Raw genomic sequence first — 13,417 nt, 5'->3', positions numbered from 1 at the left:
GTTTCAGAGAAATCCCTTTTCAATGTAAAATAGTGAGCTTTTGGGTGTAAAGACATGCGGTAAAAGCAACGAGAATATTTATGCTGTTTGTTTTTTATTCTCGTTGCTTTTACCGGATATCTTTACATCCAAAAGCTCACTATTTTTAATTGGAAAAAGGTGTTCCTGGAAACACGTGTATGCAGTAATCTGCTAATTTTGTGCGTTAAAACGGTGTTAATTTCCGTTCACTTCTGTTAAAAAAGGTATTTATTTATTTTTGACAACCACATATATTTTTAGAATCCAGAGCATGTGTTTAGATTATTAAAGAATATTATTTCATTTATTGATTTTAGGACTCAATCGTACAGATTTGCCTGTCTTGCCTCTTATGCTAAGGACAAGTGCGGTGACGCCGCTCGTGACTTTATTCTGAACTTTGTCAAAAGAACAACTTTTTTGAAATACGGAGTCTGTTCACCTCCCGAGATTGAAGATTTGAAGTCAAAATTTTTAAAATTCATAGAGTTGAGTGGTCAACGTGGATCAGCTTTCGCAGACGCTTTTGATTTTAAGAGAAAGAAATGATCTGTTCAAGAAAATGCATAATGGGGTATTCAAAACATTTTTGACCATTTTAGGGTAAAAATGTATTTTGATTATAGAAAGAGAATTGAATAACATCCTTCTAGTGTACGTTCTTATGTTTTTGATCAATAAAGGGCTTAGTCAAGAAAAATACATATACTCCAAACCTGTATGAGAATTTTGGAATGAAAATTTAAAAAGTATCATTTTTCAACAATTCTTTGACTACACACACAAAAAAAAATCTCTTTTTCAAAGAAACTTTTTTTGATTCTATCAATTGACCGCAAATATGCGTTAATGTAAGTCAATGGAGGAAAAACAACTCTATCTTTCATGGGTGCCCACCTGGCAGACTGCGCTATTGAAATTTTTAGAGTGGGAATTAAAGGGTATTTCCTCTTTATTTGGGGGGGGGGGGGGAGAGCTTTCGATTCGGGAGGAGGGTCCTCGTGGTATTGGGGTTGGGAGGGTGCGCCCATTCTCTTAGGGGAGTGGGCACCCCTGTTTTTTTGATAGCTTTTCTGTAGAAAAAAATTTGTGCTGCGCAAACGATTTTGCAGGCGTCATCGGTTTCGCACCACTGTGACGAAAGCCTTGTCTGTTGCAATCAGTGTGAAACTACCATCACACCGATGACGGCAATGTCAAAATATTAGTTGCAGACTTTCTGCGCACGTCACTAGATAATTTAAAGTCACCAAGCCTACGTACTTTTTCTATTTGCGTCTTATTTTTTCATCATTGAAAATTATTATGCTCACAGAAGGATCATGACTTGTTGCAGTTGTATGATGTAAAGCGGAAGCAAAGGCTGTCATTCGGTTGAAAAGTCACATCAACTGGGGTAACAACTATGTAATGCGTACTCAATTTAATTTATTCGAGTTTGTTTTGTAATCGTTCACTGATTGGCTCTCGATTACAACATCATTTAAAATTAGAAAGTCGCCCGTCATGGTATGACGGGTGAAAATTGTTTCTACATTTGAATGAAGCAATATCCTGTTTGATGATCTTTTGATAGTTGAAATTTTAACCCTAACACCAGTGGGTTAACCCTAAACTCCAGTAGATATATATAGGTAGTAGGAGATAGCGTATATTCGCATCTCCAGAGCTCGAATACACTACTTTACTGTGATTTACAATACTTACCGAAAAAGATAAAACACTCCATTCCACGTGTTTTCTTTGGGGTAAATTACAGGCTTCAGATAATTTATAGTGTAATGTAATTTCAGAACAATAGAAAAGAAAGCTTCCTACAAACAGTATGAAAAATTACTGTCATTCACTAATCTTTAAAGTAAGTTATAAGTTACATCATTTGTCTACCTTTTTCATCCGCCACTAGACAGTGGCTGCAGCTTCCCCTATAATTTATTGGAGTTGTGAGTTGTTTTGGCTCCTTCGTTTTCCTAAAATGAGTCTTACCAGTAAAACTGTTAAGTCGCCGGATCGAGTTCAGCCTTGTCACAATAAAGCTTTTCCATGCATGTCAAACATTACCAAAACACATTATCAAATTATCATACCGTGGCGTGAGTTTTATTGTTGAAACACGCGGGTTCATAGGCGGATTTAGGACTGAGTTCCTGGGGGGCAGGATTTTTTTTAGCAACATTTTTATTACCCCCCACTCCCATGTTTTGTCTGTTTCCTGTGCTGCATAAGTCCATTCTTTACTTTTTTGTGTGTCGTTTTCATTAATGTCTGTTTTCATGCTGTCCATTTTGAATTGACCTTAAGAGAGGGAGTTGGTATTAAGAGAGTGAAGTAGAGATCCCTTTTAAGTAGGAAATAGAATATCTCCAACTTTAAGGGGCCAGGGGCTTCTCCCCCGGAGAAAATTTTGTAAAATGGATATAAAATTCTGCATTTTGAAGCCTTATAAAGGTTAACTGGATAGACATAGAAATTGATAACTAGATTATACAGTTGTACAGTATTGTTCAAACTTTGTAAGAAACAGCCATTTTAAGTTTGAAAGAAAAAATAAACTATAGATTTCTCATTACAAAAACCTTTTTTTAATTATAAGTCGAGCAGAAAACAAAAAGGAATAGAGAAAAGGAATAGAAGTAGTGTAACATTTTTTTTCCTGGCTAAACAGATTAACAATATGCAGTAGAAGTAATTGGAGCCCATTTTGCTTAGGCTTTTCAAAGACTTACCTAATTATTTTCAAGGACTCTAGAATAAATAAAATTATTTAATGCACTTCATTTGTACTTTCCAATCTCTGATATTTTAGTATTTGATTATAAATTTTTACAGTCCTGTTCTAACTTTGTGAGAAATAGCTATTTTAAATTTAAAAGAAAAAAGAAACCATAGATTTCTCATGACAACAACTTTTCTTCAGTTGCAAGTGGGGCAGAAAACGAATAGAAATAGAAGTGTATTGTGTATTTTTTTTCGTGCTAAACAGATAGACAATATGCAGAAGAAGTAAGATAAAATCAATCAATACAAAAAAATTTCCAAAATACTGCATTCGGGATTGAATAAATAGCAAGATATGAAATATGTGAGTTACAAAATTTTATTTGAAATAATATGTTACCAACGTGAGGACCATGATTTTTACATTTTTAATACAGGATGTGGCGAGGAGCTGAATTTGACATATTTTGGCATTCCTCCCCCTCTACCATTTGTTAGAAATTTTAAAATTTAAGGTTTTTGTAGCCACACGTATCTAAATATTCAAGGCTTTCAAGCACTTAAAAATGAAATTAGTTTTTTCAAGCAATTTTCATTTTTTAAGGAACGAATCATTATTTTTTTTGGGAGTTAGGGACCCACTTCAAAGCAGGGGCCCTAAGCAAAAGCTTGTTTATCTTATAGGCAAATTCGGTCCCATTTGTAATTCACTCTTACCTGCAAATTTTTGCTTGATTTTTTTTTTTTTTTTGTAATTTTTTCGAAAATTCGTCAGTTTTTACGGTTAAAGGACTTTTACGATTTTACCAATCTTTGTTAGGCTTTTATAGACTTTTATAAAATTTCAGTAAATTTTTCCAAAACTTTTGATGACTCAATTATTTAGATTTCGATAATGACAAGGACTGATTCACTTAGACTTAGATGATTATGAGTTACCTTACTTTTTAAACAGTATTTATAAAGTAAGTAAAATTGTACTCTCCCTCTAAGTAAAAAGATTCATTTAATCAAAGCACTCAGATAACTGAAATTTATTCAGTTTGCGATAGTATTTATTTTCTCTCTCTCTCTTTTTGAGAGAGAAGGGGAGAGGGGGGGAAAAGAAAAAAAAACTGTTTTTTAAAATTTCTCAAAAGGCCAATTAATCTACTAAGAACATAAATATTATGCACAAATATACTTTAAATGTGGACACATCATAACAAGAAGATCGTTCTGTCAGCGCGAACGGGGGTGGGGGTGGGGAGTTTTTTTCCCCTTTGCTTTAGGTTCTAATTTGTTAAAATAATCGTCAATTATTATAAGTGTTGCAGCTTAATGTATAGCTCGTTTAGCCCATATTTTCATTCATATACTTTCCCAAATGGTTTTCAGTCCAAAATAGTGAATCTAGATACATTTTCAGCACCCCAGTGACAGCTGTACTATTTGTATATTTAATGTTCGTTTTTTTTTCCTTTTCTTTTCTCCCATCAGAAAAGGACATTCGCTTTTCTCTTCATTTTCATTGAACTATTCAAAAAAGCAAAAGTCATGATTTTTTTTGTTTTAATATTTTGGAAGATGTGTTGTTACTATATAAAGTCCTCCCAAAACTGGGGGGCATTGCCCCTATGCCCCCCCTATAAATCCACCCCATGCCCTTCTAAACTATTCAAAAAAGAAAAAATAATATATTTTTTTAAATTTTTGGAAGATGTGTTGTTACTACACGAAGTCCTCCCAAAACTGGGGGAAGGGGGGCATTGCCCCCTCTGCCCCCCCCCCTAAATCCGCCCATGCGTGGGTTACTTACTCATCGGCTATTATTTATATGAGGATGCTTTTACTCCATAGACTAATAATAAGAGTGGACCGAGCTATGGCAATCCTTTTGCTGCTCACAAACCAAACCATGTGACTAGTGGGTATCCTAACAACGGCGAGTGTTGATCGTAGCAGACGACGTCTTCCATACCTAAAGAAATCATGTTTGCCAGCGCTAAGTTTACTTTTTTATTCATAACACCCAAGTCCAAGAAAAATGGTTCACTATTGCTGCAATTAATTTCTATTATATTGATTTAAGAATATAAAGTGGGAAAATAATTCAGTGTTTAGTTTACTACAGTGGCGGATTTCTAAATTGGCTACTATCTAGTATAGCTTACGGCGGACAACTTCCGTAGACAGAAACTTTTTGAAATTCTAAATTCCTTCGGCATTCATTAGAAATGTAGTATCCCCTAATTTTTTCACTGTTGCAAGAAATGTAATATAGGAAGTATGTTTCAGCATAATATACACGACAAAGTGTTTCAACTTGTTTGCGGCGAATACTTTACATAACATTCAAAGTTTTCGCCAGATCCCCACACCATTCACATGATACATGTATGAACCAATTTTCTTCATCAGTAAGAATGAGAAAGCTCGCTCTACTCTTATTATTAGTTTATGTTTTACTCAATATACCATGATTTGTTGATTGAGTTCTTACGCCATTAGATCAGGATTAAATAAATACCTGCAGTTGATGCGTCCATATAGCAAGACTATTGCAGTATGCGTATTTTATTTTAATCGCCTTCAGTGTAAAATAGACATAATGCTAATAGTACATTCAAATGAAAAACAATAGGCAAAACTCTGAGAAAAAAGCATGTTTTTTAATAAAGGCTGATGGTGAGTCATGGATACACAAAATAGACGTTCTTTTTACAAATTCATTTTCCACTTTGTTCATTTAGCTAGTTCTGATCTAATGTTACATGACTTTTACAGCTATAACCACTCATGAAAATAAAAACATAAATGGCATTACAATTTTGAAAAATTATTGTTATTGTTACTGAAATTTAGTATCTTAATTTCGGTAGTTAATCCATATAAAAAGAGTCATGTAAGTAAAAAAAAAAATTTTACAGTTTCAAAACTGCATTTAATTATTTATGCTCCAAGACTAAAATGTTTAATGCAACACATTTTTACACACATCAGTCACTTATATATTCTTATGTCTTAACTTCAAAGTGATTCAACTAAAATCATTATGTTGTTCATAAATAACTTACTATTACTGCTTAGCGCTACAGTTTGAATTTATATTTCCATTCAAGTACAATTAGCGCAGGCGATAAGCTCATTTCAAAAGTTCTTCAATACTAGTTGGCTTGAAAATTATTCAATAAAAATATCCTCAAAATTAGCGTATTTTTCATTCACGTTTGTTTCACTTTTGCTAATTTGAACCAAAAAAAAAAAACCCACGAATTTCAATTTTAACCAAAATACTAACATATTATTTTCCCATTTTGATCAAAACATAAAATAAACAATCACAATAATCGAGATTATTACATGTATAAACGATACATTTCAATAAATGGCACTTAAAAATCACACGATGTAGAGGCACATCATTAACACTCTGTATTTTCGTTTTTTTTCTTTTGGCATTGAATCTAATCACAAAGAACTGTTGAACACATCAAACATGTAGAAACGTCAGTATAAACACAAATTGACCCAAAATGCTTAAAAGCAATTAATTTGCTTTTTATTTTTTCACATAGTATGAGTTACGGTGAGTATTTTTTAAAAAAACATTATCTCTTATACTGGTTTCTTATGAATCTTCGTAACAAAATTAAACCTTGACGAATAGTTTAAATTAGTAACACCCAGCTTGTTTTTGTGACTCCCGCAAAACTGCAATCCAACAATTTTACAACTTTTTATTCAAACTTTTAAATTGGATGCCACAAAGCTTCGTAATTGAAAACCTCGGTGCAAGAAGGAGACAACTTCAATCTTTACCAGTGTTGTGTGTTATATTAAAGCAGTTGAAGATCAATAATATGTTCCGTACAGGTATGAGACTTTTCTATTCAATATTCCATAAGACATTGAAGGAAATTAGCTATAATGGAAAACACTTCAGGAGGAGAGCAATACAACTCCTCAATAAGTCAATGTGATAGTTTAAAACTAAAATGGTTTTTATCGCAAGACTCGCACTGTTTTCCTATAAGAACCAAATATTATTTGAATTATTATTTAAAATCCGAAATGAATTTGAATAGTTATATGTATTTGGAGCAAAAACGGGTAAACTCGAGTACATAACGTTTTTTAACACTAAGTCAACGTTATTTTTAATTAAAATGTTTTTGAAATTAGTTTTATGTAAACAAACTACTATAATATTAAATGAAGAGCTACGGGGAAAAACTATCAAAGTCCATTTTTCTAAAAATAACTCTGGTTAACCTATGGGAACACGTAGATTATTACAGACAGGATTCAAAAGAAACATTATTCAGGCAAGAATCATCATAGTGAGTGAGTTTTAACAGGGAAGAATGAGGCTAACTTGGACACGATTCGAGATTTCAAGCTCAAAAACGTAATGAGGGAAATTTGAGCATAGTGGACTATGATCATTCTTCCCCGTGGCCCTTCAAATGTAAAGATAAAATCTTTAAAAATGAATTTTGAAAGCAGTTTTTTTGTGTCCTGAAAGTTTTAAAATGTAGAGCTGTCCCATTCTTGTGCCCTGGTCTTTAGCCTCAAAATATGTACAAAAATATTATATTATAAATTGATGTACAAACATAACAAAAAATGATGTGTGGGAAGTGTTAATTTCGTATTAATGATGTGCATCCGTAGTTACTTATATTTTTTTTACATTTGGCAGTGACATTTTAAAACCAGCTGGTTAGAATTAATTCTTGAAATCAAAACTGATTAGGTTTAAGTTCGACAAATTTCTTTCAACAGCACGACATCTAGACACCAGAAAGTGAAGTAAAATGTGCAGAAAAAAGCTTCCTCGTGCAAGTAAAGACAATAAATATTATTTTCTCATGATAAATTTGGATCGATTACGTAGTGTGCAAAACTGTTGAAAAGTGTGTAAGGTTTGCTATGTACACAAAAATACTTTACAGTATTAAAGCAAAGGAAAATTACATTACAGTAAAATTGTTTTGTTGTGGAGGAAAATAAGAGAAGATCAAAAAAAGAACGTTGAATCTGTTGTTATACTCATTTAAATCGTATTCAAAATGATGGCAATAATTGGCGTAGGGTTAACCAAAAGCAAATAAATTAAATTCAAAAGCTTATGATCCAATAGCGAGTATTTTCACCTTTTTCTAAGAATTTCGAAAGTTCTTCGTATGTGATCTAGGTTTCAGAGCCCTATTTTTACATGTGGTTATTATGGTGAGAGTGAGATATAGTTAGGATCTTATTTTTTTGCAATATAAAGCAAGGCAAACATAATACTTAAGTTTTTCAAAATGTAATTTTGTAACGCAAAAATATAAATACAAAAGGAGCTTAAGAATCTTGAAGACAAGTTGGTTTTTACGAAATATCAGCAGTTCAATACTATCTTAAAGTAATAAACACAGTTAATAAGTCGAAATCATAACAGTTAAAACTCACATTAAGTACTTTCATTTACAAAACAAAACAAAGCTAAAAAATGAAAAAAGAAAATAAAAACATGATTTTGAAATGCTGCTTGGTTATCTTCCTTAAATATAGTAGTGCAATCAGTGCAGATTTGTTCATGAACTTTTGTAAAAATTTGTATTTTTAATTAACAACTGTTTCAAATCAAACTTATTTATAAATAATATACACATAGGATGTGTCTTTGACATACAAGGATTTCATCAAAATAAGGAACATAGGTATTTACTTATTCAATCGTCAGTATACACCGTTTAAAGCACATTTTCTTTTCACTTTTGAGACGGCCAAGTCAATATATACATATGCAAACATTTACAAGTATATTCAATCATTCCGTTACTTCTAGCACTAATAGTTCTCCCAACTATTGTGGCAGTTCATGATATAAAAGTTCATTGCCACAACTTTATGATACACTAATAGCTCGTTTCCGTAAAAACTATGTACAATTACGAGACATTAGTAAACCACTTCAAAGAAAAAAAAAAGACTATGTACATTTGTGAAAAAATAACAGTTCACTTAATATATATCTGCTCAGTACACACGGCATCATGACTTTCTCTTTTAAGTTTTCACTGGTTTCCATCATGAAAAATCACCAAGTTTTTTTTATCGCCAATAACCAGTATTCAGCCAAGTATATTATATGCCAAATTGAATCCACATTATTTTACATAATCAATGAAAGGCTTGGCGACATATTCCGCGTGGAGTAAATATGTTTTACATAATTTTATAGTTTTGTGTATGATACAATTACCATTTTGTTTCATGTTTAAAAAAAAATTGTTTGTTTTAAAATAAGTGACTGGGATTTTTTTTTTTTTTTTTTGAAGTTAATGTTTTTAAATTACACTTAAAGTCCTAATTCCAAATTTTTGCCTTTCACATTTCTTAAAAATAAAAATTTTAAAGATAAAATTTACGTTAAGAAGCAAAATTTTGCAGTTGAAGGCCTATTGAAATTTGAGTCCATAGCGATTCAGTACTTCACATTTTAGCCTTGATAGTATTATTAAAACTCCATATTTGCAAGATATGTAATTAGCAAGTTAGCTTAATATTAAAATTTTACCATTAACTCTGGTGGAATAAATTGTGAAAAATAGAAAGGAGTTTAAATAAACTTTTGTCATTTAAGTCATTACCCAATTTTCACAATCAAAGTTATTAAACCAAGCTTAAACACATATAAAAAATGTGCTGAAAAGTCAAGATTGTTTTTAAGTTGTGAGAAAAGCTTTAGTATAATAAAATAACAGGTTACCCCATGTATTACATTTTAGGTGTACATGAAGATAAACAAGTAAGAAGTTAGTTTAGACAAATTGAACAATAACTTACTGTGAATATTTAAGCGAAGAAGGATACAATACAAAAAGTATATTACTACAATGAGATATACTAGTAAAAAAGTCAGAAAACGTAAGAGTTGGTAGAAGATGTTTAGATACATTGCTTTTGCTGCTATTGTACACTTTTTTTCAAGTTACTGATTAATATATACACTATTAAAAATGAACAATATAATATGAAATCACTTTTTTGTTGAATATTTTTTTTGCGTTTGTTGGTTGGTTGTATTTGGTTTAATAGCGCAAGAGCCTTTTTAGACTAAACTGCGCCAAATTTGCGTTTGTGCTTAGAGCTCCTTTAAATGATTCTTGTAGAATGTTAATCTTTGTAATACATATTGAATTTTTAATGTGTCCTTTAACTTAAAAAAGACTTTCTTCGAATTATCCGATAAACTCAGGAGCTGTTGTGCAAAGAAAAACTTGAGATAATTATAATTTACTTTCTTTCATAAGAACTGATCAAGAAATAACTTCAGCTATAAGTGTCTTTGCCATACACTGTCATACATCCTAAATACTGAGCCATGCTTGAGTATCAAACACCAAGCTTTCTTAGCAATCCTTCTCGCAAAGAAATACATTTGCGAACCGTAACCACGGTAAAATAAATACATTTCTCCTTTGCAGCCCATCAGGAGAAAAAAAGACGGATAACACCCAAAACTGTTCGGAGGAGTTCTTAAGAGTGTTTCACACGTGAGGCGCATAACCAAGATTCTTCCTTTGCAAGAACAAATGGATCTCCCTGAAGTTGGGTCTGTCGTGCTCGTTCCGTTGCCAACATTCTTTCATGAGATCGTAAATTTCTTTAGGACATCCGGGGGGCTGAGGAAGGTACACTTGTAGTCCATCGTTATGATAGAAGTGGCTGACGTTTTCGATGACTTTGTCATCGATTTGGTCAGAATAGGGCTGCTGCCTGGCGAAGGTGAGAATTTCCCACATGGTGACGGCAAACGCCCAAACGTCACTCTTCGTCGTGAATTTTCCCTGAAAAAAAAAGAAAGAGAATCATTTAGTTTCACATGTGCTGGATAAATACCTCTGTGCTTGAAACAATATCCGACAAAAAAAGGTTCTGAATTTTGTTGGATGTTGTTAAATGTTGCAAAAATCGATAGGTAAGAACTAAGTTTAGAAAAATTAAACAATAGCTTGCACTGAATATTTAGGCGAGGAAGGATAAAGATATGTGACTATAATGCGGTATACTAGGAAAAAGGTCAGGTAACGTAATAATTTGGTAAAAGATTGTAAGGTATTTTGTTTTAGTTGCTGTTGTATAATTTTTGAGGGTATTTAGAAGCTAAGCTATATTTGGAAAATATATCCGACAAAAGATGTCCCGACTTTTTTCGTATGCCTTAAAGTGTCGCAAAAGTAAACAGGTAGGAGGTAAGTTTAGATAAATTAAACAATAACTTACATTGAATATTTAGGTGAGGAGGGTATGTGACTACAATGCGATATACTTGGAAAAAAGTCAGAAAGCGTAACAGTTTGGTAAAAGATGGTTAGATATTTTGTTTTGGTTGCTGCTGTACAATTTTTAAGAGTATTTACAAGGTAAGAGAATATCTTGAAAATGTAAAAGATATTCCCGACATTTGTCAGATGTCTTTTCATCTATAAGCTCTCTTCATTTGCATTGAAAATGGCACTCTTTCTAAGGCCAAATCATGTGCCTCCAAGTGATTTGCGGTTTTGCGCAATTAAACGTTTTAATGTCTTATTTTGCATCTACGAGTAGTTTCATGTTTGTGAGTCATAAATACATACATAAAAATATCCTAGGTACGATAGGTGAAGATTTTTACGGAGATTAAGTCAATATTGTGCTGTACAAGCAACGATAAAATTAAAAATAAAAAAAAAACCCCGACTGAGTCGCAACTGTAGAATCAAGAGGGAAAATTGAAAATCAATGTCAAGTTTGCTATTAAATAGGAACTGGCAACAGATAAAAATTTTAAATCATTGCGTTTTATTTCCTTGTCGACCAGCAATGAATTCGGTTATCGATCGCGTGAGTAAAGGCTTAATCGTATTTAAATCTTCTTAAAAAACGTTATAATTCGAATTCTATGAAACATAGAAGCTCCAAACACATTCTATCAGAAGCGGAAATAATATTTTCTTTATTTTGGTATTAAATTAAAAAAATTTTAACTATGTTTTCACTGCAAAAATCTCGAAAAACCTTTTAGGGACATTTAATTAATATCTTCGTTAATTAATGTCATCCAAAGATGCAATCTAGATAAGAACACTCTCAATCAACTCTCCTTTCGAACAAGAAAAGGCTTTCAAAAACGGTCCATACGCTAGAGTGCCGCAGACAGATACACAGATACATAGACACACAGATACGTCAAACTTATAACCCCTTCCTTTGTGTATCGGGGGCTAATAAAAAACGAGAAAAAATAAAATGAGTCTACGAATGCTTTTTATAAACTACAAACTAAATTATATGCCTTTATACAGTACTTTACGTAGCACTCAGGGCGTCATATAACGCACAAGCAAAAAATTGTACAATGATCTCATGGCGTCAGCTGACTCTGATTGATTAATTATAACTAATGCTAGAGAAACTATAAGAAAGATTGTTGTCCGTTTATTTTTAGATTACTGTAGTGTGTTCTGTAACGAAAACATTCTACTCTCTAGCTCATACAAAGTCAACGAAACCCTTTTTTACTACGCAGTTTTCACAAAAATCTTTGAACACAGTTACCGAAATGCACAAAACTAGAAAAAGAAAACATAAAACAAAATATCTGGCTACTTATTTAAAAATTGACTGAATAAAAGTTCACAGTTTCGTTTTGTTTGTGGTTATATAAAAACGAACAGCAATTCAAAATTTTGTGTAGATTCTTATTAAAATTTTTACTAAATAGTGCAACATAAAATAGCTTACGTTTTTTTTATGATTACTCAGTAATGCTCCATTTTTACAACCTCAATTGCTCATCATGTTACCGTTTTCAATTGAGGCAGTGAGAAGCCAAGGGACGTAAGTGCCAAAATTAAAAATTTTGAGGATAATCAGTACAAATGATAGAAGAAACCTCTCCTCTGTTTTCTCTGGTGGGTGCTGCTATGCAGCAATTTTTAGAAAAAAAATTCGATGAATTCCTACCCAGAATACGAATTACAAGCGCCTTTTACTCGAAACTTAAAAAAGTCCACTTACATCCCTTTTTGTTTCTCACTGCCTCAATTATCTCACGATAAAAAACATTCTAGCTTTGTGCTCTGATGTAACACACTGCACTTTAATGATATTTCATAACATGGTGTACTTTGAAAACAAAACTTATACGTTTAGCTGAAATTATCTCACCAAAAGAATGCTTTCCCAGGCCATCCATCTAATTGGCAACATTGCTCGGCCTTCTATCCTGTAGTAATCTACCGAGTACAGGTCTCTGCTCATACCGAAGTCTGCTATTTTGATGGTATAGGCTTTGCCCACTAGGCAGTTGCGAGTTGCCAAGTCCCTGTGCACAAAATTCAGTGATTCCAGGTACTTCATGCCGGAAGCTATCTGAGTTGCCATAAAAATCAGGCTGCCATAGCTGTAAAATAAAGTCATCCAGTTATTATTTAAGTTTTCATCAGCAGTATCTACATTTCATATTATATTTTAGTTGATTCCAACACGTAAACATGGTTTTTCGTTAGAAAGGTAACACTTGGTATCCTGAGCCAAATCACACCGTTAACCACAATACTGCGCCAAGTTATAGCATTACTAGTACTCGATAATAATTTTATTTTTTCGGCATGATTTCATTACCATGGAATGTTGATAGTTTTTTCAAATCTTGAAGGGG

General features: G+C 32.5%; 2 protein-coding genes across 4 annotated transcripts in view; one reads left to right on the top strand and one right to left on the bottom strand.

Moving 5' to 3' along the window:
- The window catches only part of LOC129225540 (uncharacterized), an 85,947-nt gene extending 85,220 nt beyond the window's left edge, over window positions 1-727 (top strand). For all 3 annotated transcript variants that reach the window (XM_054859979.1, XM_054859981.1, XM_054859978.1), the window contains one exon: window positions 339-727. In XM_054859979.1, coding sequence (XP_054715954.1) covers window positions 339-570 — 232 coding nt within the window. In that variant the 3' untranslated portion in view covers window positions 571-727. The remainder of the gene's footprint in view (window positions 1-338) is intronic.
- Window positions 728-9,455: 8,728 nt separating this feature from the next.
- The window catches only part of LOC129225856 (discoidin domain-containing receptor 2-like), a 214,878-nt gene continuing 210,916 nt past the window's right edge, over window positions 9,456-13,417 (bottom strand). Inside the window, exons 13-14 of the mRNA XM_054860378.1 lie at window positions 12,925-13,159; window positions 9,456-10,562 (exon numbers count right to left, since the gene is read on the bottom strand). Coding sequence (XP_054716353.1) covers window positions 10,263-10,562; window positions 12,925-13,159 — 535 coding nt within the window. The 3' untranslated portion in view covers window positions 9,456-10,262. The remainder of the gene's footprint in view (window positions 10,563-12,924; window positions 13,160-13,417) is intronic.

Source organism: Uloborus diversus, chromosome 7 (genome assembly GCF_026930045.1).
Source record: "Uloborus diversus isolate 005 chromosome 7, Udiv.v.3.1, whole genome shotgun sequence".
NCBI classification, from domain to species: Eukaryota; Metazoa; Arthropoda; class Arachnida; order Araneae; family Uloboridae; genus Uloborus; species Uloborus diversus.
Note: the sequence above shows the minus strand (reverse complement) of the source record. Positions and strands in the feature narration are given on the sequence as shown.